Here is a 27501-nt window from a genome sequence, read left to right on the forward strand (position 1 = left end):
AAATTTCATTACATTCAATTTGACTCCACTCCATTCTTATGTATCAAAAGTAGTTGCTAATGCTATGACCTATATAGATTTATTAGAATCAAAACGAAAGTTTTAGAAGACAACTTTAAGGTCGGCTATACTCTATGTTTTAGAATGTTGGACAACTAAAAATAACATGTACAAAAAGTAAAAAGTGTCGAAATGCGAATGTTAAATTGGATGAGTAGTATAACATTAAAAGGTAAACTAAGAAATGAGCATATATGCAATAACTTAGGCATAACATCGGTCAAAAAAAAGATAAGGGAGGAGCAACTTAGATGGTTTGAGTATTTGAAACAAAGGTCTAGTATAACACATGTGAAGAAAAGTGAGTTAGTTATTGTTTCCGTCATAAAAAAGGGGTACAAGTAGGCTTAAAATAACTTGAAATCGGGTAGGGAGGAAGGATTTAATAACTCTTAATCTAGCAGAGAAAAATTCTCTCGATCAAGTGAATTGGGAAAAAAAATTTATGTAGCCAACCCTACTTAGTGAGACTTAAAGCTTATTGTTGTTGTATTATTAGATTTTCAAAATATGTATATACAAAAAAAGAAAGATCTTATTCATGCCTCAAAAACTACAATTTTGTCACTGCATTGCCATAACAATTAGACCATCACCATAACGTTTTTTTTTTTCCTCAATTTATGTATAAAACTCAATATAAAGTTGTAAGAAATCATTCCTTCACATACGATTTGGAGCCCACCAATTGCAAGAGTTACATGTGGATCCTAATAATGTAAGTCTCCATAACTTTTATGCGTCCAAACATGTACATTAATATAACATCTTGTAATCAATTGGTTTTAAATCATACCACATGGGATAATTGTCCCTACCTTGTACTTGTTTCTCAAGACGTAGAGTTCCTCCACCTATAAGGAGTACCAGTACCCCTCACCATCAACTTCTTTTTCATCATCCCCATTGGTGTTTGTCTCCCAAATCCTTCTTCCTCACTACCCTCCTCATTAATCCTCTGGTCACCCAAAGAACTACCTCCATTGTTACTAGTTTTCAATGAATTAGGGTTTAACCCAATCAACTTCCTCCATGAGAAAAAGAAAAACCCTTTCTTTTTCTCTGCATGTTGTAGCCTCTCTATCTGCCCCTGCATTATGTTGCACTCCCTCTGCAACCTCAACACATCTTCTCTTAGCCTCTTTATCTCCATGTGTTGGCCTGTTGTCGCCTCTCGCTTCGATAGGCACCTCACTGGAAATCGCTCTAGCCCGATAGTGGGGTTAGGGCTACGCAATCCACTGAAAGACCCACTCCACTCTATGTGTTGATTCAACTTAGTTTGCTCTGAGAATAGCACCTGAATCACTGCTCGCACTGGTAGCCGCTCATTTTGCGCAGCGTGAAGTGATGCCTCTGGTGAGAGCTTTCGACTATCAATTAATTTACACATGCTTTTCCTCTCATGCTTCAACACAGCAGGATGTGCCTTATTTATTCCACAACGCAAAGGTTATTCATTAGTTTATGTCCCAAGTAATTCAAGAACACATTAGAAAAAAATATATATGAAATAGGCATAAGCGACATGATTTACATTGAACTAATGTCTTTGTGCCGACCATATTTTTCATGCAAGCAAAATTTGAGAATTTGAATCTTATTTATACAAAATATGAATACAAATCAATCATACAAGCAAGAAAAATTCTAGCATGACATAACGAGGATGATACTTTGTCAATCTTGCATAATGTTCGATCAGTAAGTTTTGTTAAAAAATTTTCGTCCCAAAGTAAACTAAAAGTGAAGTTAAGAACCAACTCATACAAATCACCGGACCTAAATGCATGCACATCCTATAAAATGGAAGCTACTATATTTTAATTTAATATTAAAAGGGGGTGCTTCGGGAAATTAGATAGCATTAATTATATGCATAGGGTGCATCCACAATGTAAACATTGATTTTTTTATAATAGATGGTTTCCCTATAAGTTGGTGAATTATTTTTTAGATAACACAAAAAATTTTGTAATGGGTGCACGCCAATCTATTTAAATAAATAAAAATTGAACACTAAATTTAAATGCCATTTGGTACTAAAGCTTTATAGTTTGGTAAGGAAATGCCAAAAATGCCAACAAATCCAACACTAAAACTACAATGCGCTCTCACATGCTTCTTAGTCGGACAAAACAAAAGCCAAATTTAGGCTGTCTGGTGAGCTAAATTTTAAAATGAAGGGTATCTACATGTGTCAGCAGCCCACTTTTTGACTTGTTAAAACCCTACTCATTGCCCATCTACCTACCCACCTCTCCTCACATGAAGAATCTCTTGCTGGTGACAATTCAAAGAACCAATTTTAATTTCTTTGCCACCCTCCAAGACAAAGGGAAATGAAAAAAGAACGCCATTTTTTGTGCTCTGAATATAATACAGATATATTCTCCTCCATGAATTATTAAAACCCGATTGATTTATAAGATAATATTTTTTAGTTCAAAATCTACACCCATTTAAGTTGCACAATAGAAATATTGTTTGATATATATACTCTTTACATTTCGATTAAGGGGATTTTGAGTTTCATTCATTCAGTAACTACTAGAAATTTAGATGTTTCTCACAAAACTTTCATACCATCATTAAGAATATAACATAATGAATTATTCATAGCATTGTTAATTATGAGATAGTTATATGTAAAATATATGACTAAGAAAATTGAATTTCAATTAGACTTTATGTGAAGAGTGTTTGAGTTCAAATTATAAAAAATGAACTATTGTAATCTTAGAGTGAGTAGATCTTTTTAAAAAAAAAAAATGCATAATTGAGATTAATTGGATAACTCACTTTCAGATAGGTATCAATGGCTCTGTATAATCCATCATCCGTGGCACGGGCATTGCCGGGGAGAGCTCCGGCGAGGGCAATGAACTCCGGCAACGTCAAGTTGGAGTCCACCGCCGCCTCCGCAAGGTAGCAGTCGACGAGCTTCGCCACCTTCACCAGGGCGGCGCCGCTCCTAACCGCCTCATCCAAACTCAGAAACCGCTTCACCAACCGAGTCACGAGTTCCACGTCCAGCAACGTCCCACACGTGTAGCTGAAGGACGGTATCATTAGGTCCACGAGCGAAGCCTGGTCCAGCTGCCACGCCGCCCGCTTCTCCAGCTCGGCCCGGTAATCCGGCTCCACCCCGACCACGTTCGCTGTACGGAGCAGTCGCAGGAGGAAGTTGCAGGCGACGGAGTCCTTCTCCGGCGGGAGAATTCCCACCAGGGTTTCCACGAAGAACCGCTTCTTCATCCACGATGCCGTCACGCTCTCCGGTGATCCTTTTGTTAAAGTCATGTCCTTCTGGGTGCCGGCGCTGTCGCCGGAGAGCTCCGGCAGCCATTTGGAGGCGTAATGGGCGATAATTGAGCCGATTAGGTCGGGGCGGACGCCTTTGGCCTTAATGCCGGAGAGGGTTTTTACGAAGTAGTCCATGTCGAGGATGCAAACGTCGTCGAACCAGCATTCTGCGGCGAATTGGGCTGGTTTTCCGTGCAGTGCTATGGTTCCCGGCGAGGCTGCTTTCTTCATTTTAGCGCATACTAGCTGTAGGTAGTACTGAAAAATGGAGAGAACCACCCTTTTGTGTTTATCTACATTTATATTTCATTATTCACCCTTTTAGTTCCTTTTTTTCTTTTGAAGGTTTCAAATTTGTTCTTATAACTATTTACCTTAAATTTTATTTTAAAATACCTTTTTAATTTTTTAAAATTTTTATAATAAATGTATAATTAAATAATTAAAACATTCTTTAAGTCTTAACGATTTTTTCTTATAATTTGTTAAAAATTTTAAAAATAAGAAACTGTAAAATACAAACGCATCACATGTCCACAAGAGTGTGTATATTCTACAAGAGATAGGTTATTTAAAAGTGTCAAAAATTTATTTTTATATTATATGTCTTATTAGACATATAAAATTTGAAGACTATTCCAAAGAGTCTTTTACAAATATGGTTGATGGAGAAAAAAGATTAAAAACTTTTTATACTATGTTTAAGAGTATAAATTTCAGATCTTGGATTTGAATTTCGACGAATTTGGATAAATTTCAATACAATTTTGTACTATATCTTATTTAAATCCAATATAAATTCAAAATCGAAAGACTATCCAAAGCTAGCGCATGTATGCGATATTTGGGAGCATGAATTTCAAATTTTGAATTAAAATAAGTGACATTCCTCTATCCTTCTCCATCCAAAGTTAATTATTATTAGATTTAATCTTTAAAAAAAAAATTATAACTTTCGAAATTCAAATCCTAACTTTTTACCAAGAGAGTCATCGTTAAAGCTAGGAGGCATGGAGAGACTGGTTTTTGTAAGGGGTATATATATATATATACCTGCGCATGAATATTACATAATAAATTAGTAAAAGTACAAGGTAATTAAAAAGGTTAAAAGAAAGAGAAAGAAAAGGGTGATCAGAGGAATCAGAAACGACATATCCAATTAAGTAGTGGAGCCGCGAGGGTAAGAGGAGGAGAAGAAAGGAAGAGGCCACGGCTCCTGGTGGAGCACTGCTGGCTAAAATGTCTGAATAACCTTCTACGATTTGGGCTTTTATGTGGAGGAAGAAACTAAGTGAAAGAGACATTCGAGGCTTAACAATGAACAGTGATCTATCCTTTACCGTTGAAGTTTGGAAGCTGTACGTGCTGTGAGAGAGAGAGAGAGAGAAGGGGACAAAGCGTGATTAATGTAATATTCCATTCCCATCCAACTCGATCATCATATTCTGTCCCATGCATTCTCTGGCTATGCAGAATAAAAATCAACGATACCTCCATTCCAGATTGAAAGAGACTCTCTCTCTCTCTCTCTCTCTCTCTTGTGGTCACCCAAACATGCATACACTAGTATTTAATGATGAAGAGCAAATGGCAGAGAGAATCAACAAGATGTTCATTCATTATTAAATGTATGCATCCTTTTTCTTTCATCAAAATGCATGAAGGCTAACTAGGGAAGGATGCCATATGTGTAAATGCCAAATATTTTGCAGCCCCTCCTGGTCTTTGGGTTCAACTTAGATATAGGGGCACTCTATTATTAATCTTATTTAAATAGTGCTATTATATTTTTGTAGTATCTTGGGAGTGTTCTAGCTAATCAAACAATGTGTTGGGCTATCCTACAGTCTGCCCTATGTCTTGTCATGATATAGGGCTACAATCGAGTCAAATCATTTACGAGTTACTCAGTGCTCGACTAGATGATGACTCGTGTGTTTAAATTCACTTATTAAGATAAATGTGTCAAGCTTGATTTTAGACTTTGAACTCAAAAACTGAATAGGTCAAACTTAAACTAGAGGATACTCAGACTATCCCCTAAGCTTATGTGTGCGACACAGCAAATACAAAAAAAATAGAGGAAATCAAAAAAGAGAAGAAAAACATGAATTTACTTGGTTCGGTAATGTGTCTGGGTCCGTGAAGTCCCTACTCAATTTTCACTATCAAATGAAAAAAGTTTTGTTATTCATCACAAGAAAAACATCACAAGTAACATGACATCCCATCATTTGTTGAAATTAGTTGACTTTTTCATATTCAATAAATTTTAATAAATTATGTAAACTCACATCACTTTTGATTTGCTCTTGTGATACTTTTTTTGTTCCAAATAGAGTTTTTCCATACAAAAATTGTCTTGAGATTTCAAACCTTGGATATAATATATGTATATATGACCCCATATGAATGTGGGGAGAGATATCAACAAACAACCACAGTGGAATAATTCTTCTCCTTATATGCAAGCAAATATAGTGTATCCCTACTTTTATACGTACTGAAAATAATAAGAAAAATAATCAATCACACCAAGCCACAAGAATACAATCAATTTTTTTACGTGAAAAATTTCTCCAGTGTGAGGAAGAAAAACCACGGGACATAGTCCAATTAAAACCTCCACTATCAATCAAATAATGGGTACACCAAGTCTTCTCTAATCTCAATTAGAGGTTACAAATATATCTCATCAAGATATCAACAATCTTGGCAAATACAAAGAGAATTGGAGAGAATATACCAAATTCGTAGTTACTATTCACGGGCAAATATCCCAACTCCTGAGCTCCAAATCCGATCTCCATCGTTCACATTGTAACTCCTTGAGTCGTGAACCTCTCCTCCAAATTTCAGCTCAATTGGACCACAGAAGAAGCAGGATCGGAGTCTTGATGAAATCTGTGCAGCATGAGAAAAATCACGTTTTTCTCTCTTTCTTTTTGAGAAGTGACGGCTCCTCCCTTCTCCCCTCTCTTTTTATAACTTCCTTTAGGTTTTCACACTAAAATAGATAGGCTTTGGGCTTTTAATAAAGCTCACTTGAGCTTTCCTCCACATGGAAGGAAATAACCCAACAAATCTCCCCTTTTCCGACTATGTGGAAGGAATCGTCATCCCGGCGATCGAACAATAAACTTCAAGCTTCTCCTTTGGTAGTGTCTTTGTCAATATATCAGAACCATTATCATCAGTGTAAACCTTCTCAAATTTCAATAACGTATCGTTCAACGCATCTCTGATCCAATGGTATCGTACATCAATGTGTTTCGATCTTGCATGGAAACTGGAATTCTTAGCAAGATAAATAGCACTTTAACTATCACAAAACAACACATACCTCTGCTGCTCGAAACCAAGTTCTCTCAAGAACTTCTTTACCCATAGCAACTCTTCAGTCGCTTCCGTTGGTGCAATGAACTCTACTTCTGTCGTAGAAAGAGCAATGCAATTCTGAAGTCTCGATTGCCAAGCTATAGCCCCCACTTGCAAAAGTTATCAAATAGCTCGAAGTAGACTTATGAGTATCCACATCCCCAGCCATATCTACATCTGTGTAGCCAACTAACAATGGTTGTTTGTTTCCCAAACCAAGTCTCAAACTAGAAATGTCTCGAAGATACCTCATGATCCACTTCACTGCATTCTCGTGCTCTATTCCTGGATTTGACAAGAATCGGCTAACTACACCAACTGCATAGGCTATATCTGGTCTTGTGCAAACCATTGCATACATCAAACTTCCTACTACTAAGGCGTAAGGAACTCTTTCCATGTCTTCCTTTTCCTTATATGTAGAAGGACATTGCTTTGTACTTAGTCTGAAGTGGGTAGCAAAAGGAGAGTTAACCACTTTACCTTTGTCCATATTGAACCTCTAAAGCACTTTCTCAATGTACTCCTATGACAAATATAACTTATTGGCACTACTATCACGACTGATTCTTATACCAAGAATTTTATTTGCTAGCCTCAAATCCTTCATAGCAAATGACTTACTCAATTGCTTCTTCAATTGGTCAATCCTTGAAGCATTCCTACCAACAAGCAACATGTCATCCACATAAAGCAGTAAGAAAATAAAACCATCATCAGAGAATTTTTGAACAAATATACAGTGATCTGAAGTTGTTTTCTTGTAGCCTTGCTCCCCCATAACAGACTCAAATTTCTTATACCACTGTCTCGATGCTTGTTTCAAGCCATATAGGCTTTTCTTCAGATTGCACACATAATCCTCTTTCCCTTTCACTTTGAAATCCTTTGGCTGTTTCATATAAATCTCTTCCTCCAAATCACTATGAAGGAAGGCAGTTTTCACATCCATCTGCTCAACTTCCAAGTCAAGACTAGCTGCTAAGTCGAGTACTGTACGGATCAATGACATCTTTACAATTAGAGAGAAGATCTCATCAAAGTCAATACATTTTCTCTGACTAAACCCTTTTACAACCAATCTAGCATTGTACCGTGGTCGTGAAGAGAACACATTTGGCTTCTTCTTGTAAATCCACTTGTTCTCCAAAGCTTTTTTTCCTTTAGGCAGCTTCACTAACTCAAAGGTGTGGTTATCATGCAATGACTACATCACATCTTGCATGGCCTCAATCCACTCTGTCTTGTGTTCATCTTCCATGGCTTCTGTAAAACACTGGAGCTCTCCCCCGTCAGTTAATAACACATATTGTTATGCTAAATACCGAGTGGAAGGATGTCGGTCTCTGGCTGACCTGGATGGAATCTCTGGTGAAATCTCTGGCACTGTCAACTGCTCATCAGTCTCAACAACTCCCTGAACCTATAAGGGAACATCCACATCACCGCTACCCCGGTGGTTATCCTGAACATCATTCTCAACCTGAGATGAAAAATTATTCAAAGGAATTGGATCCACATCAGTCAAACTGTCATCCTGCTGAGACATAGATTTCTCTGCCTTCTTAATATCCTGAATCGCCTGATCTTCTACAAACACGACATCTCTGATTCTCACAATTTTCTTCTCAATTGGATCATAAAACTTGTATCCAAAATCATCTTGACCATATCCAAAGAATTATACACTATCGCGTTTTCTCATCAAGTTTAGACCTTTCATCTTTTGGAATATGCACAAATGTTTTGCACCCAAAAACACGCAGATGATTATAAGAAACATCCTTACCTGTCCAAACTCAGTTTGGCACATCAAACTGTAGAGGAACACGAGGTGTAAGATTCAACACATGAACAATAGTGCTCAATGCCTCCCCCCAAAAGAATTTTGGCAACCAGGCTTGTGAAAGCAAACATCTCACTCTCTCAACTAGTGTTGTGTTCGTCTTTTTTGCTGTCATTCAATTGAGGAGTTTTCGAAGGAGTTTTTTAATGTCGAATACCCTGTTGTCTGCAATACTTATCAGATGGACCAGAATACTCTCTACAGTTAGCAATTCGGACGCACCTCTGTTTCTTCCCAGTCTGTCTCTCAACTAGGGCTTGAAATTTCTTGAACTCAACCAACACTTGGTCTTTTGACTTCAAGATATATACCCATAACTTCCTTGAATGATCATCTATGAAGGTCACAAAGTATCTGGAACCACCAAGTGTTCTCGTCTTCATAGGGCCACACACATCCGAATGTACCAAATTCAGTATCTCTGACTTTCTCGAATAAGGGGAATTCTTGAAGAAAACTCTACTCAACTTCCCTAAAAAACAATGAGTACACCTTTTCAGAAGTGCAAATTTTAGTCCACATAGCAGACTTTTCTTCCCTAGTAGAGCTAATCCTTTCTCACTCATGTGAGTCAGTCTCTTGTGCCACAACTCTCTTGTACCATTATCCTCCATTGCATTAACAATGTCGTTGGAGATCATTGCTTGCAGAATTTACAATGCAGAGTGCTTCATGTCCCGGAGCACAACCATAGCCATCATTGAAAGTATTGCAATACCCTTCGTCATCAAGTTTACCTACAGAAATCAAATTTAAACGAATGTCAGCAATATGCTTCACATCTCTAAGAACTAAACTTGTGCCATTATTTGTCTTCAGATACACATCCCCAATTCCAATTACTTTAATCAAGTCATCATTTCCCATCTTTACTATTCTAAAGTCACCAGATCTAGATGTAAAGAAATCCTTTCGAGATGTAGCATGAATGGAGGCACCACTGTCAATTACCCAACTGGTCTCATGATATGCAACATTTATCATCTCATCATCATAAACAATGAAGAATTCTGCAAGAGTGGTAGTAGCAACTCTATCATCACCATCTTTGTCATCTCCACTCTTCGTTTCCTTCCCTTTCTCATTCTTGTTTTCTTTTTTCAATTGCCCGCAATATTTTTTGATGTGTCCCGTTTTCCCGCAATGATGACACTCAACATTTGCAAACTTGTTGGACTTGCTTCTACTATTATCTCTGTTCTTCGGACCTCTGCTCTTACTTCTCCCTCTCTTTTCTATAACCAAAATTTTTTACTGTGTTTTTCTTCTCATCTCTTCATTTAGCAAACAACTCTTGGTCATATCCATTGTGATTACACCTTCTGGAGCGAAGTTTGACAATGAAGTTCTGAGCGTCTCCCACAAGTCTAGTAATAAACCAAACAATCATAACCCTTGTATCTCATCATCAAACTTAATACTCATTCCAGCCAACTGATTAATAATTCCTTGGAATGTATTCAAGTTATCAGATAAAAGAGTCCCGTCCTGGTACCCTAAAGCCATCATTTGTTTAATCAGAAACAACTTATTATTTCTAGTCTTTCTAGCATATAATTCTTCAAGCTTACTCCATAAAGAACGTGCATTTGTCTCTCCACTAATATGATTCAAAACATTGTCATCTACCCACTGCCTGATATACTCACACACCTATTGATGTAACAAAGTTCATTCCACAACAGACTTTTTTTCTGATTTTTTAGCACTAAATACTGATAGGTAATAATCTTTCACATAAAGAACATCCTCCATTTTTCCTTTCCATATGTGATAATTTGAATCATAGAGATTAATCATTCTACTAGTATTTGCTTCCATAACTCAAACTGCCAACCAGACAATATGTGAACCGATCTCTAATACCACTTTGTTGGGAGAGATATCAATAAACAACCACAGCGGAATAATTCTTCTCCCTATATGCAACTAAATATAGTATATCTCTACTTTTATACGTACTGAAAATAATAAGAAAAATAATCAATCACACCAAACCACAAGAACACAATCAATTTTTTAGGTAGAAAACTTCCCCAATGTGAGGAAGAAAAATCATGGAACCTAATCCAGTTAAAACTTCCACTATCAATCAAATAATGGGTACACCAAATCTTCTCTAATCTCGATTAAAGGCTACAAATATATCTCATCAAGAAATCAACAATCTTGGCAAATACAAAAAGAATTAGAGATAATATACCAAATTCGCGGTTACTGTTCACGAGCAAATATCCCAACTCCCGAGCTCCAAATCCGATCTCGACTGTTCATTTTGTAACTCCTTAAGTCATGAACCTCTACTCCAAATTTCAACTCGATCGGACCACAGACAAAGCGGGATTGGAGTCTTTATGAAATCTAGGCAACATAAGAAAAATCACGTTTTTCTTTCCTTCTTTTTGAGAAATGACGGCTCCTCCCTTCTCCCCTCTCTTTTTATAACTTCTTTTAGGTTTTCACACTAAAATGAATGGGCTTTGGGCTTTTAATAAAGTCCATTTGGGCTTTCCTCCACATGGAAGGAAATAACCCAACAATGAAAACTCCAAAATACCCTCATATGATAACACAATTACATTTGCACCCTAACTCAAACATGATGTACCATAACACCCCCATTGGATTTTGTTTAATTAAACAAAGAGGTTCCACGCATTGAAGGCTTGAGGGCCCCCTACAAGCCCCATTTATAAAAAACTTCAAGTGGATAATCCTTTTGGATTTGAGTCATAACTCAACAATTTTCACCTTGACAAATATTCACCTCTTGGAGCTATCATACCTATACTTGCACTTGAAGTTGCACATCACTGATTTAGCAACTAGCAATATGGAGTAAGTTTAGGCAATGCAAGAACATCTCCTTAGTTACTGCCTTCACCAACATGTCAACTGCATTTTCTTGTGTAGCCACCTTAACCAACTATATCTCATTAGTAACAATCAACTTTTGTATCTTGTGATATCTGACTACAATGTGTACGGGTGACTCGAGTTCGCTCCCAAACTACTTTCGCTCTGTTTTTCTTTTTTATTTTCTTTTTTTTTTTGTACATTTTTTAAATAAAAATATTAGTTTGTAAATTTCAAATGAAATATACTAATTTTTTTATTTGAAATATAATAAAAAAATACTTTAACATATTAATACTTATTTTAAAAAATACTTACTACTTACCCTTCTTTCATTAATTTAATATTAAACTCAAAATTTAAATATATTTTTTAAAAAATTTTAAAATCAAAAACCCATGATTTTATTTTTATTTTTATTTTTTTGATAAAAAATATTGACCTCCCCTTAGGTTTGACAAAAAAATAGGAATCTCCCCCGAGATTTCAAAAATTTCAGAGTTCTTTTTTAAGGTTTTAAGAATTCTAAGAACCTTTCTTAAAATTTGCTAAAAAAAATATAAATATTCTTTTTATATTTTACAAAAAGACAAGTCTTTTGAAAGAAAATTTATATCTTTTTGGCAAATCTCAAGGAAGGTTTACAGCATTTTCAAAACTTCAAGGGAGACCAATAGAATTTTAAAATCTTAGAAGAAATCTTCGTCTTTTTTCCAAATCTTACGAGAACCTTAAAGGGAATTTTTATAATAATGACAAGATCATCAACTGCTGCCCTCAGCCTAATTTGTAGTAAGGATTGCAAGAAGTTCACAACGGAACAATGAGATAGTTTGATCTTGATCTCAGTAGTTTGATCTCAGTTGGATGGCCTCGGACTACACAATTGGTAGCATCTTGCACTCCAAGACCCTTTGGCAAATCAATTCAATTGACAGATTTAGAACCTCATTAATGCACAACAATATGATTTTTGTTCCCCTTACAATTCTCTTCCATAACACACTGTGGGATTACCTTTCATTGTCCACATTGCTTCATTAACTGAAGATGAATAATCTACCAATGTCATGGCAGATTGCCAAACTTCTGCTACTCTTTTTAGGGTTTTTGTTCTTTACATATAGTTTATAATAATATTTTTCTTCTCAATGTCGCAATATAAACAATTAAACCTACTATTTGAGGTCTTAACGAGGAACCAGATCCTAGTTCAGTGTTTGGTAATTTACTCATAGGAAAGTAATCCTAGATTAATCAAAATATCACAATATAGCGAAAAATAAAATTTAAAAAAACAATAAAGGAAACACAAAGAACTTACAGTACTAATATTGAAAAGTGCAAAGAGGTAAGGAACAGGTCAAGTTTCATATGCCAATATCAAAGAGGCAAGAATGCATGCTAATGAATGTATAAATTTTACAAATATATGTGTGCATATATATATATATATATATATATGAAATACTGTAGAGGTGGGCGATGGGTCTAGATACAACAAGAATCAAAGATAGCATGCATATGCTTGATACAGGATTATCTATTTCTGCTCATTAGCATGGTGTTTTAGATGATTGTGTATACACATGTATAGTTGGTTCATCAAACTTCAAGGTTTAAACAAAATTTTGCCTAATTTGCAATACATCTACAATACTCGAGTAATTTTTTATTACAAAGTGAAAACATTTAATGAAAATGAAAAAATTTAAATAGTCAATCACTTCACCTCTCACAAGCATTTCATCAAACAATCTATGTGCATTTCTCCTTTTCAACAATGGTGTTCTAATTAGAACATATATGCTAGAAACTATACTATGTTTTACACAAAATAAAGATGTATACATAAATGTATAAGCGGGCATAAAGCGTATTGCATATGCCAATCAAAATTTGCGTAGATAAATTTGGACGGACGAAGGGTTGGTATTGGATTAACCTGACGATCGTAATTTTTCTGCAGATCAGGATTCGATTCGCTTCTTTATAGCAGTGATTGCTCGGTGCAGAAATTTGCTTCAAAACCTGCGAGGAATATCGATTGAATGGGGCAGATTTATAAGGAAGTACACAATGATCGTCCAACGACAGCCATTAGCCATAACCAACGGATGATTGACATTCCGATGGTGCGGCTCCAGCAAGAAGAGAGGTCGCACATAACGGCCGATGTAAAGTTGAACGGGGCAGTTGGAAAATGAATCGCGGAATGCAAGAAAAGCATGAGCTCTTGGTCTTGGGACATGGACGTGATTATAAATTTGCGTGAATAACAGATGAAGGGTAAAATTGGTATTTCAATTTTTATCCCCTAGGACTGCCAGATTTTCTCCCATGTCCTTTTACAACTTACAAGTGTATTTTAATAGCTTTCATTTTTATCTATTCACTTAAGCTATAGAGGGCTTAAATTTAAAAATGAAACAAATAAGACCATGCAAAACACAGCTCTTTTTTTTTTTTTTCTTTCTTGAGTTAAAGTAACATAAGATTGGCTAAACTCTCGATTGCTACTCAAATTTAGTATGACACTATAAGGATTGGATAAGAAATGCATTTGTTTGATCTGAATAACTTCCGAATTGAAATATGTTTCAACTAGTTCACCAAATAAGTGAATTAGTTAGACACCATAGGGTTTGGTGGTAATTCTTAATTCTCTTTAAATTTCTCTAATAGAATTAGATATGGAAACATGTCTTATTCAAATTTAGAAGTCTTTTTTTCTAATTGTTTCTCTTATAAAAAAAAATAAAACTCAATTTTAAACTGATTAAAATTAAAATAATAATTTTTTTTGTATGATACTAAATTCTACTGTTTTTATTTATAATTATTAATTAAATATGATAAAAAAATATTATTTATATTAAGTTTAAAACTTTAGCTCAAGTAATTGATCATTAATTTTATCAAATATTTATAAAAAAATAAAATTAAAATTAAAATTAAAAAAATAACACATATTAGATATTAGATAACAAACAATTAAATAATTTAGGTTTTAGATTGAATGATCGATTCAAATTCAATTTAGATCTGATTCACAAAATCATATTTAAGTTTAATATTTCGTACTTAACACTTAATTTTACCAAATGCCTAAAATTAGTAAGTTATTCCAAACCAATTATCAAAATATATAATAAGGTACTTTGTAAATATTGAACCCCAAAAATTCACTCCTACCCTAAATGGTAGGTCAAAAATACAAGAAAGGATAATTTTGATAAATAGTTCAGACCAAGCTTGCAAACTCTTGTCTTGAAGCAAATGCATCTCAGATGTTGGCGTGCCAAAAAAATTTATATAGGGTTAAGATCATAATAGATCCACTTACTTTCTCCATTTTACAATTCAACCCAACCAACTTTAGTTTTTAATAGAAAGACATCCACAAAATATTCAAATAACAAATTTAATTTAATAAATACAAATATGCCTACATATATTCAAATCTAATTTGACCTATTTTATGACTAAATTAATTTTATTATCTTATTAATTATTAATCATCAATTTTTATAACATAAGAGTTTTTTATTAATAACTTTTTGGCATTAAAATTTTCATTAAATAGAATTTTTAATTACAAATTATTTTCATTGTCGCACCTTTCAGATCAATTCTAAAGCCCTATTAACCATCCAAACAAGAATTTTGCAGTAGGAGAGGGGCTGAAAGAGAAACAAAAGATGAGAGGGGAAAAGCTTTTCATCAATGTAAATGGAATGCAATATTCTACAAGAAACAGGAATCAAAATTAAGCAGATACTGAGCTCCTTACCTATGGAAAAAAGCGAGCTTAAAAAAAACCCAGTAGCATGCCTGCTTCAGCTCTGATTATTTCTACAAATATGAAAGTAAATAAAATTCTACAACAAACAAATACCCTAACAGTTGTTCTCATCATCTCTTGCTTATTCTCCCTTCACTACCAGCTCAGGGAAGAAAACACTACTTAACTATTGCGGGTAGTAGCAGATGTTTCAGAGGAACTGCTTGTCGACTCACTTGCAAGAGAACCATTCCCGGTTTCATTCTCGGCCACAACCGGGATCTTGACGCTTGCTTTTTCCATCTCCTTCTCAAGCTCCTCCTCTTGACGCAGTGCCGTGAACTGGGTATCCAAAGACCTGGCTGCCGCCAACCATGCAACAACGATCACCATAAGTATTCCTCCAAGGTAAGGAGTCGAGTTCGCAAGTGATCCAAATGTTAGGATCATGAACTGCTGAATCAGAGCACCTCCAGACTTTCCCAACGGATTGCAGACAACGTCAATAGCTGCCTTCCCTTTAACCTAAAGCGAAGAATTAATGGACAGAGTGAATAAATGTATTTCACAAGAGACTTGACCTTGGTGAGTTAAATGTCGAGGTTTAGAAGAAACCAAATTGATTGTTCCAAAGATCCCCATTTATTTTCCAAGATTGAAATTAAATTATTGAAACCATTTAAACTTCCAAATTTGTTGCTAGTGTTGAGCATGGGGCAAATTGAAGCCAAATTCATAAATAAATAAATTAAATCTTAAAGAGTAAGGAGTCCAAACCTTAGTGTCCTCATCCAAAGGAATATAGGCCATTTCTTTGCAAGGATCGAATAAGCTATACTTGGCACTCTTGCTGAAAATGTTTTGCAGGGCACCAACATATACGGCTGCAAGAAGTGGAGTCATCCCAAATTTCCCAATAACAGGAGCAAGGGGGTCCCCAAACAAAATCAGAGAAAAGAAGCCAACTCCAGTGAGGAGGAGGACGGTGGGTGTGATTGTAGCTGCGACGCCCCACCCATATTTGCTAAATATAAATTGACTTAGCAACATCATTGTGAAAGTTGCAATTCCGGTGCATGATGAAAAATCACCCATGAAGGAGGAATATTCATTTGGGCTTGGAAACTACACAATGAAGAGGGAGAAATTAAGAAATGAAAGGGGATGAGTCAAAGAAGTCGTAGAAGCAAAAATCACTTCACCTGAGCCTTGAGCTTCGATTTCCAAGTAACCTCCACAAGATTGATGCTAATACCATATGCAACCACCAATGTGGCAAGATCTCTAATGTATTTTGAAGACACCAAGAATTTCAAGCTCTCCATTGTCCCCATTTTGGCCTTTTCCTGCAAAGTGATAAAAGATATGAGATGAGAAATTCTACCCAAAAATCATTGATTAGTTGACAAAAAACTGCACCAACCTAGCAGATGGGGAGAAGGGGATCTATGCATGACAATACGTGGACAATTATTTATGGTACTAAGAATTCAAGTATGAGATAGTTTTGGCACCCATAGCTTGGATGACTCTATGGTCAAAACAGTTTCATTGATGTTCGAAGTAGTAGTTCTATATGCAGGGAGGGCAATTTAAGAATGTGATATGGGATAATTTTAGCACCCATTGCTTAGAAAACTCTATGGTGAAAAGATAGTCCCATTAATGTTCAAAGTAGTGGTTGTTCCACATGCAATGAGGACAATTTTGTTGGGGGAAAAAATAATTCAAAGCATGGTACAACTCACTTCTAGTGATATGAGTTTGAATCAGCACATAAGCAGAGAGACCAAGAAAACTGTACATATCAAGAACTTCGAATAATAAAAAATGAAATAAAATAATTCATTCATTTAATTTATGAAAAAACTGTACATATCAAGAATGTCTAATAATAAAAAAATGAAGGAAAATAATTCCGCTCATTTAATCAATGAAATAAATGAACATACGTAGTGTAGAAATCAAAACAAAAAATATGATCAGAACATTAGCTCTGTGCCCAACAACAAAAATCCCTACTCTATTGGTTCTAGACATCAAGTATTCACTACCATCCGATGACATAAAAATAGAATCCCCTCTTTAAAATATTATTTCAACTTTTCAAACAACAAACTTGAATAATTCATAAGAGAATAATTCTAAAGATATAGTGATTGTTGTTCCTATTAGTAAAGACTATTATCAATTAGATATGATACTTCTTTTTGGAATAAACAAGAATTATATTCTAAATATACATTTTTACTGCATGACAAGTTACTTTTGTTGAGCTATTTATACTTCAGCATATATGTATCATGGCCTCATTGATGGCCATCAATCTTTAGTTGACACTAAGACAAGTAGTCAAAAATATTCATTTCGAGCTGAATTTAGAAATATGGAGTCAGAGACATTCAGAGCAACAAAGTCAAGTATAGGATGAAACGATAGGTGCTTATTATTTCAGATTTCCAAAGCTTAAATTAAGATGACACATTATTAGCCAAACATTTAAAAGTAAGCAGTAATTGAGCTTTCGGCAGGTGAGAGGACCAAACTCAAGTGGCTTAATGATAAAAATGGCCTGAAAATGCAATAAGAAAAATGATGAGCGAAGAAATACCACCCTTGGCACAAAGTTACCTTCTTCTTTTTACTACGGGTTGGAAGTGGAACAAAATTATTCACCCACCAATAAAGGAAACAGATCACAAGGCCCATCAACACCACAATGCTCATCATTCCTTTAAGGGAGATGGCCCACCCATCAACTCCAGGACCCAGGTTTTTTCTCAAATTAGAGAAGTACTTCACTGTTCTGCCAGAGAAAATAAGTGCAACATTGGCTCCAAGGCCAAACAGAGGGTAGAACCTTTTGGCTTCCTCAATGGTAGTTATCTGCGATAGAAAGCCAGCAGCAACAATTAATGCATCTCCAATTACCAATATTCAGATGCAAACGTAGATTTGGGTAAAAGAAATATACAAACCACATACATATAGTCTATTTAAGAATTTTTAAGTGCATGCATGTGCGCATGAGTTTTGCTTATAGAACACTGTAGTCATGATGTAGCCAGAACAATTAAAAAGATGTTATAAATATGCCCCAGTTTGGTTGTAAGAAGAGAGAATTTGAATTTTCAAAACAATACTAAATTAAGATTTAAAATAAAGAAATCATGATTTCAACAAGTATCCAAATGTGTCGCATTAATAAATCATTCTGATGACAAGAACCAACAATCATGCATAACACTACAGCTTTTCTTCTAATACCCCTATTATCCTTCACTTCTCACACAAATTTGAAATTGCTAACCTATAGTCGAAAACAGGCAAAAGCGCTTTTCAATTGATCCAAAATGAAACTTCGAATGGCAAAAAAGAAAATAATTTCAATAAATTCAGAAGAAATTTTAAAACTTTATAAAATAAAGCTACTTAACCATGGTGATGCAGATTCATAATTACCACAAAATGCTAATGCCCTAGTGAACCACAAATTGGTACAAACGTTCCAAAACATGGTTACATTTCAATTCCAGATATTAAATCTAGTGATCCAAAGTTTGAATTCAACGAACTCTACATGCCATTTTTATAATAAAAGGTCCAGCATTATCACCTTATAATTTTATTCTCACTTCACCAGAGAAAAACTCTTTTATATTAGATTAAGAACAATCCCAACATCCTCTCTTGAATATAACAGTAATCACACATGTCCTCTCTTAAATATGTGCAATCACACATTTTTGCCCAATATATCCATATATATACCCCTAACCTACCCATTTAGAGAATGTGCCATACAGCAATCCTGCTCCCATTCTAGAAAACACAACATTCTGCATTCTAGATAACATTGTGAAGAATACACTACTCTGAATCAGCAGTAGTTATACTCTCATTTAGCAATTTTAACCACAACTCTCCTCCAATTTCTTGGCAATTAGATAAAGCATAAAGGCTGTGTTCAGTAATAGGGAATGAAACTCAGAGAAATAAGACTGCTAGAGGAATTGATTACCCATTCCTAAGCTGGAATATATATATATATATATGGAGTAACCATCTGTTTCCTTAGGTTGTTAAACGTCATGTTTGATATTAATTTGTCAGAATGGATATAGAAGTGTAAATTTACAATTAAAAAAATTAAGATCATTTGCCATCTGGAAATGGAATGGCATCCCTAGCCCCATTTCAAGAAACTGATTCTCCAACTCAAGCTGAATGGCATTCCTGAATATCACATAACGTTTCCTGGACTCAACAAATTTTGCATTCCCAGTCTTTCATTCCAATAACCCTGCCATACTGGGCCAAGGTGCTCAAAAGCTCATTTCAATCTCAATTCCTTCGAGCCATTCCCATTCTTTCATTCCAATAACCCTTTGACATACTGAGCCTAAGTGCTCAAAAGCTCATTTCAATCTCAATTCTTTTGAGCCCAAAGGAAAACATGAGGTGAAAGTGGAACTTCTTTATGATGTTAAGAAGACATGTCCACACACACTCTCGCACATACACCAAGGAAATCATATACACTGAAGCCCTAAATACAATGCCACTTAAAAGCATTAAAAATTATTACAATGCACCATGCATGCAATCTAAAGACCATAACGGAAACAACACTGTTGACGTAAAGACAAGAATACAACAGAACAATTCAATGGCATGAACCAAAACATCAAACCCACAAGTTCACTCATACACCAAAGTGTCTTGAAACGTGGAAAATCACTCAACATAATATCTGTAGTTTGACAATCCTACGGTCCTACCATAATATTCCTTTAAATAACAGATGGCCTTCCCAGAAAATAGCAAAACAATAACAGCAAAGACGATGACGACGACAATCACAACACAAGTCTAAAACTAAAAGCCTAGAATAAAAGGAAGGTAATGCCAAAAAGAAAGTAATGCATTTTAAGTCCATCTAGTGTTGGTAAAATGCATTGAAACATAATTCCATTTATCAACCAGCCTATGATTTATTGATTAACTAAATTCATGATAGGTGGGTCAAAAGGGTGACAATAGTTTGGGTGTTTATATCAGTTTAGGACAAACTTCTACAATGAATTTAAAGGAAAGATCTGGCTCCACCTTTTCATGTTTGAACATCACTAATTATAATTTAGACTCATCTAGTTTCTACAATTTTCTTCAGCAAATAGTTAATGCATGCATAATGTCCATGAACACCTCCTTTTAATCAAGTTCATCCAGGCACCCAGCTTACTAGCCTGATTGACATATATAGCCATACATGAACACTTAGTTATCATTCATCGCCTCAGGTGAAGGAGGTGCAGTTCTATCATTTCAGTTTAAAAAAAAAAAAATGAATAGCTCTATTGTACTCTAGTCCTGCATGTGGTAATGATAAATTTCATGAACAAACCATTTTGGACTCAAAGGTTGCTTGCATCCTTCTAATTTGATGGACCATAATTATATTAAATCCGATCTGAAGGATGCAAGCAACCTTTCGAGTCCAGAAGTGCTCCATTCATCAACTCCCCCATTACAGTATGAGGCACAAGAGCATCAGAGGCATCATTTTCAGTAAAATAGAGATATCCATAATAACTGCATCTCCTTAGCCTGACACAGCCCCATATCATGCTCTAACAGATAAACTGTCCTTTGATTGTCCAATTCTCCTTCAGTTATTTAAGGAAGCTCTATAGTAAAAGAACATTGGTTTAACCAAGTGTAAAAAGGGAAAAATCATCATAATTTTGTCTTTTTCCTTGAAGGGTAAGGGGGAGGAACAAGTGGATAACAAACAAAGCCTAACAAATGAAGCATCACTCACTCAAAACTAAAATTAGTATGATTAAAATGAAGATGAACAAGAGCACATAATGACTTCACGCCCTTTTTCAACACATGAAACCGAATCAAATTCTGAAAAGAAGAAGATAACATCATAACAATCAAACAGCCAAAAAGTTAGAAATGTCACACAAATTCCATATTTCCTACCAGTTGTTGGGCATAAAACACGCTATCCACTCCAGTACCTTAAACTAGAAAAATATACATCATCAAAATCCTCAACACAGTAGAACAAATCCCAATTAATTAACTTTTAATACAAAGGTAGATTTCACACTGACCAACCATATAGGTTAGTACTATTAAACAATCATTGCACGATTCCAGACTCATTTGGAAACTGTGAAGTTCAAACATAAGATGAAAAACTATTGAATCAAAAGCTCAGGTTAGCTATGCACTCAAAATCAAACCTCAAACTAAAAAATTTTAACTACCAAGCAGGAAGAGGAATTTTAGAAACAAATAATTCCACAATAAGAAAACAAGAGATGATCACCTGATTTGCAAAACCCCAAAACAAAACCGAGATAACCACACTTCCCCAAAGCTCGGCCATGACATAGAACAAACAGAAACTCCAGATCCTCATAATTGCAAGCGGGCCAAGAAACCTTGGGCCAAGCGCGGCGAGAAGCTTATCCGCGAGGGCTGTAGGGTGGACGAAGTGGCTGAGAGGATACAAAACAAACCCAAATGCCCCGAAAAAGGCGATGAAGGGAAGGATAACAGTGTAGAAAAGGGCCTGCTTAGACAATACATTAGCCAATTTGGTGTACAACAGCATAAACCCAACAGCCATGGGCAAGTTCACCCAAGTTTTTAGGAATGGTATAATCTCTGCGCTACTTCCCTGGGCTGTCACGACCAACACATCCTTTGTGTCTCTGAGGATTGTGTAATTGAAAAGTATACAAAAGAACATCAATCCAAGTGGGATAATCTTCTTGAGCGTCAAAATATCAATACCCAAGAACTTGGGTTGCTCTATTTCCCCAAACAAGGTTTGCCCATCAGCTGCGGCTGCAGCCTCGGCTCTGCAGATATGCAAAACTCTCTCCTTCTTGCAAACCCCGCGCCTTTTTTGGACAAACCCATGAAATTTTTGGAACCCATTACCAGATAGAGGAAACCCACCAAGGGTTTTGGGTTTAAGAGCGAGAAATCTGTGCCTGAGACTCTGCTGCGGGTTTAAAGCCCTGGGTTTGGGGTTTGCAGGCAGAGAGAGAAGCCCTTTGGTCTGCAGCACAGCCTCCATGTCTCTCCTATGCCTCTTCAGAACATAAGAGAGACAGGCAAAAATAAAGAGAAAGATAGGGTGGCTGGAGAAGATTGATTTTTCTCAGAGAAGCCCGGTGGAGAAACGAATATCTTTTATATATCAGCGGAAGACGATGAACCCAAACCCTGAAAGGGTTGAAGAAAGGCTAAAAATAAAAATAAAAATAAAAATAAAAAAACAAAATAAATAAAAATAATGAACAATAAATGTGAGGAAGAGACACCACGCAGTCAAGCATTCGCTCACATGCTCTGATGCCCAGATTTCATTTCGCCATAAAAAGGGATTAATTAGTGTGGACAAGTGGAAAAAACAAAAAAACAAAAAAATTATTTCTCAAGCTAATGGTTAATCCCCAACTAAGCGAAAATGTGACACAGAAACAGTGAAGAAAAGAAGAGCACTGCCCCGCAACAAATGATACGATGCCCAAAATGGCCCTGCCTTGTGAAATGGCTAAAACACCCCTATGTATTTTTGCTACACAAAAATATTTTTTTATTTATGCTTTTTTAATATTTATATTGGCATAATGAGGTGGCCTGTGAAGGGTATGTGAAGCTGCCAACCCAAATTATTAAGCCGAGCTACATTTGGGGGAGGCTTGTAGGAGTGTAGGGTAGGGGTCCGATGAGATGGCCCATGGGCTAATGGTAGGTTAAACCTTTTGGGTTTAATTTAACATTTTACACCTATCTATATATATATAACTTTCTTTCTCAAAAAATTTATATATATGTTTATATATATGTGTGTGTATGTGTGTGTATTGGCCATTCAACTGCATTTTGTTGTACAGCTCAAGTGTTTAATTTTTCTTAGGGAAAGTATTTTTCTTTTCTAATAAATCTTTATTTTTTAATGTTTTAAATGCAATAATTAAATTCTCATGATTTTATGCTTAATCAATCATTTGATTTAAGAAATTAGGATTCTCAAAATTGATATTCATTCCAAATATTTTACATAAACTGCATATAATTTTTTTTAAAATAATAGTTGTGTTTGCATAACATTATTATCTTAATTATTTCAAGTGCTTAGTATTCATAACAAGATATTATATTTGGGGTATTAAAGTTTTAGACATCTACTTTTTTGAACAAACATGTAATTACTTTTATCTAAAATTCTCCAAAATAATATTTAAAAAATTGCAACACTTTATAAATCCAGCTTTGAGAATAAAAAGATGAAGGATTAAGGAAGTAAGTTTGTAATTGAGTAAACTTTTAGAACTTTATTACATAATTTATTATTTTATTCTAACAATTTTTAATTCTTGCTTGAAGAAGATGCTCAATTTCCAAATTAATGCAAATATAATACTTGTCATTGACATGATCTCACACATTAATTATAACTTTAACTTTGGTTTCGATAGGAATTTAAGAAAATGCCAAATTGAGAGTTTTTTCCTATTTTGAACACCACAAACTTTGTATGCATCTAAATTAGTTCTTTTATTTTCTTTTCTTTTCTTTTCTTTTTAATTAAATGAAACACAACCATCAAAGCCAGATTCAGCCCGAGGCAGTTGACAGAGAGGGAATGGCAGCTCCCGAATAAGAAAGGATGAGGTTTTGATGAAAAACGGGTAAAACACTTAAAAAACAGAGTCGTCACGTTTTTTAAAAAAAAAAACACTGGAATTCTACTAAAAATCAAAACATGAGTTTGAGAGTATATTTTTGTGAGGGAAAGGTATTAGCACTCTGTACGATACCCTGTTCGTAGAACGATTACCACAATTACGTAAGTGTTGCCTTCAAAACGAAAAGAAAAAAAAAAATGAAAGAGAGAAAATACTTTCTTGCTCATCCAGTAACAAAATCACTATCTGAGCACTCCAATATGGATTTGAGAAACCCAGAGCATTGCTCTAAAAGGGTTAGCCTATGAACCCTAAATTTTGGTAAAAATGTGATGATGGTGATGGCTAATAAATACATAAAAACAATTGGTTTTGAAAATGTTAGACTTACATCGTTGACTTGAAAATCAAAGTTTTAGAAAATGGAAACCTGACTTGTATTACTGATAAATGAAGTAGGTAAATGAAATGTGTGAGTTTTGAAGAAGAGTGATGATTTGAAAAATGTGATAAGATGCATGAGTTTTGAAAATTTAGGGTTTTATTATTGGTGTTATTTAAATTTGAGAAAATACTATGCAAAAAACATATTTTTGGAAATTTTTTTTTAATTTCGATAAGAAATGAGATGTTATTAGATAAACTCCTCCTCATAACTAATATAGGTGTGGTCTAAAATAATATATATATATATATATATATATATATATAATCAAACAAATTAATCAAATTTGAGCAAAAAGAGTCTTTAAAACATCTTAGGTTTTCAACATTTTTCTGAAATTTTCTAATCTTTTTAAAGACTTTGTTTCCATTTTATTTATTTTTTAGTATTTTTATTTTTTTCATTTTTTTTGTTATCTAAGTCAAATACTCAAAAAAAATTATTTATTTATTTATTTTTTAATATTTTTCCTAATTTTTCTGATTTTTTACAATTTTTCTAAATTTTTAAAAATTTAAAATTAAATTTTTTTTTTAACTGAAATAGCTACTCAAGACGAATTAGACCGATTCAACTAGTTTGAACTAGATCAAGGGGTCAGCTCAAGTTGACCCAGGCAAACCAGGTTGACTTAGTTGGAGAAGAGGTATCACATGTCAGCCAGTGATGGCGACATGTGGCGCTGATATTTTATTTTTATTTTTTTTGAATTTACTGTAGCAGGGTGACGTTAGCATGACGTCACCTATCACGTGGCAAGCTATGACAGGCATTAGGGGTTTGACACGAATCACTAACGTGGCAGTAGTCGACCGTCTAGAGAAAATACACATTGGATGGCTAGGGTCACACTACATCACTCCCCAAATGTGTTGTCCTGTGCGTCGCACATGTCATCGTCTGTATAGTGACATGTGTCTCACTAATTATTATTATTATTATTATTATTATTATTATTATTTTTGTTGTTGTTGTTGTTGTTTTTTACTTCTTTTTTTCGAATACACTCTCCCTCTATCTTTCTCTTCTCTATCTCTCCCTTTCTATTCCTCTCGTCCCTTTCTACTCCTCACTCTTTCTCTCTCTCTTTCTCTCACACAACTTTCTCTCTCTCTCTCTCTCTCTCATTCCTCTCTCTCTCTCCACTCCTTAATTTCTCTTTCTGTTCTCTCTTCGCTCTTCACTCTATTTCTCTCGCACAACTCTCTTTCTGTCTCTCTTTATTCTTTCTTTCTTGTTTTCGATCTCTCTCTTTCAATATCTTTCTCTTTCTTTCAATTTCGCATAACTCTCTCTCTATTCTTCTCTCGCTCTTGTTTTTGATCTCTCTCTCAACCTCTTTTTCTTTCTTTTAATTTTTCACAACTCTCTCTCTCTTCTTCTTCCTGTACTCTCTCTCTCTCTCTCTCTCTACTTTTCTTCATTTTTTTCAATTTCTTTCTATTTGCATTTTGTTCTTCTTTGTAATTCTGCCAATTTATTTTATAGATTGAAGTACAAATCTATGAAGACAGAGTGTTGAATTCTCTTTGAAAATTTTCCTAGTTGTTCCTATGGATTTTCTTTGAGTCCAAACAAGGAAGGTTAGGGTTTTGGTTAACCCAAATTAGAATTGACTTCGAGCTTGAGTTAAGGTTGCAATAGGGTTTAGGTTAAGTTACATTGGGCCAACATACCTGGCTTCGAATTGAACTTTGGGCCTTAGGCTGTATGCGTAGGTATTGGGCTGGCTTGTTTGCTTTATATTTGGGCTAAATTAATTTAAGTCCAATTGGGCTTGACCTAGCAGAACTAAAATGGGCTTGGGTTTTTTAATTGGGCTTCAAGTAGTTAGGTTGTGAATTTTTGGGTAAATGGGGTTGTGTTAAACTCTATTAGACTATTGGGCTAATGGGCTTGGGCCTAATTGGATGAGGCTCGGCAAATTGGGCCGAAGCCAATGGGGCTCAATTTGAGAATGACTTGGTCTGAAGTTTAATGGATTTAGGTCAATAAGTCAACAAATTTAGGTCAAAGTTGACCTAGGTCCTAGGTCTTTTGACTTGGACCTGGATTCCCAGATCGAATCTAGGATATTCATATATGGGCTTTGGACCTAGATCTATAAACATGTGTATTCTAGTTTTCAGGTCTGGCTCAAATATCTGTGTCTGTTTAAGGATTTTCTGAGGAATTTTTGGTTTTTTAATTTGAATAAACTTATAAAATTAAACTCTAACATCTAAAAATTTCTGCAAAATTACCCAATCATGCATTTTGTCAATTTTAAGAAAAATAGATCATGCATTTAAATAAATCATGACATACCTTTTTAATTCCTTCTTCTTTTCCTTTATTCTTTCTGTTGTCGCCTATGTCCCTTCTTATCTATTTCTCCCCACTTTCTGCTTCAGCTTGCACCTTTGTTCCTCAATTCGAAATCCTCATGTTTGTAGACCCCTAATGCCAACCCTCTAGCCTCTTTTAGAACTCAATCTCTCAATCTCTTAGTTTTTTCCCAATCTCAGCACCCAATTCTTTCTTGATTTGAATGAGTCATTTCTCTCTTTTTCTATTTATATGTATGTCCTCTACCCTTCTGTAGGGAGATCAATTCAATCAATTTTAATTTGATTCATCAGAATTTAACTAAATAATCAAATTTAAGTTAAATTGCTCAATTTACTATGCATTCTAATTAAACCCACATGTCTAATTTCCCTTTTCCTTTTGTGCTTACAAGTATGTGAAAAGTAAGGTGAACTCCCAAGAGGGGGAGGCGGACGAATTGGGTTTTTTTTTTAAAGAAATTGCTTTGCTTACTTTGTATTTAAGAATTCCTTAGTTGAATTTTAATCTCGGCAATATATACTTTCAGCAATTTACCAACAACCACGATACTATTAAGTTTAACCAATATTCAATCTCAAGTTCAAATTTTTAATATTGACACTCAGCTGATTAAATTCCAAAAATCATATTAGGATAGTTTAAAAATAAATTTCAAATTTCAAATTCAAAACTTAGATTTTATTCCTTTACTCCAATCAATGAAATATAATTTTTAGATATTTGATTTTTGAAAATTTTTAAATTAAAATACCTTGCAGCTGTTTTAATA

At 34.9% G+C, this 27501-nt stretch overlaps 2 protein-coding genes across 2 annotated transcripts; both read right to left on the reverse strand.

The window, feature by feature from the left end:
* Positions 1-652: 652 nt before the first annotated feature.
* On the reverse strand, positions 653-3671 carry LOC131158258 (root phototropism protein 3-like). The gene is made up of 2 exons (XM_058112998.1): positions 2863-3671; positions 653-1489 (listed from the first exon to the last, which is right to left on the reverse strand). The coding sequence occupies exons 1-2, from the start codon at positions 3595-3597 to the stop codon at positions 893-895; spliced, it is 1332 nt and encodes a 443-aa protein (XP_057968981.1). The 5' UTR covers positions 3598-3671; the 3' UTR covers positions 653-892.
* An 11480-nt stretch (positions 3672-15151) lies between these two features.
* On the reverse strand, positions 15152-22749 carry LOC131158259 (plastidic ATP/ADP-transporter-like). The gene is made up of 5 exons (XM_058112999.1): positions 21580-22749; positions 17865-18119; positions 16436-16579; positions 16011-16358; positions 15152-15758 (listed from the first exon to the last, which is right to left on the reverse strand). Exons 1-5 carry the CDS (start codon positions 22336-22338, stop codon positions 15417-15419), a joined length of 1848 nt encoding a protein of 615 aa, XP_057968982.1. The 5' UTR covers positions 22339-22749; the 3' UTR covers positions 15152-15416.
* Positions 22750-27501: the final 4752 nt, after the last annotated feature.

The sequence above is a fragment of the Malania oleifera genome, chromosome 6 (assembly GCF_029873635.1).
Source record: "Malania oleifera isolate guangnan ecotype guangnan chromosome 6, ASM2987363v1, whole genome shotgun sequence".
NCBI classification, from domain to species: Eukaryota; Viridiplantae; Streptophyta; class Magnoliopsida; order Santalales; family Ximeniaceae; genus Malania; species Malania oleifera.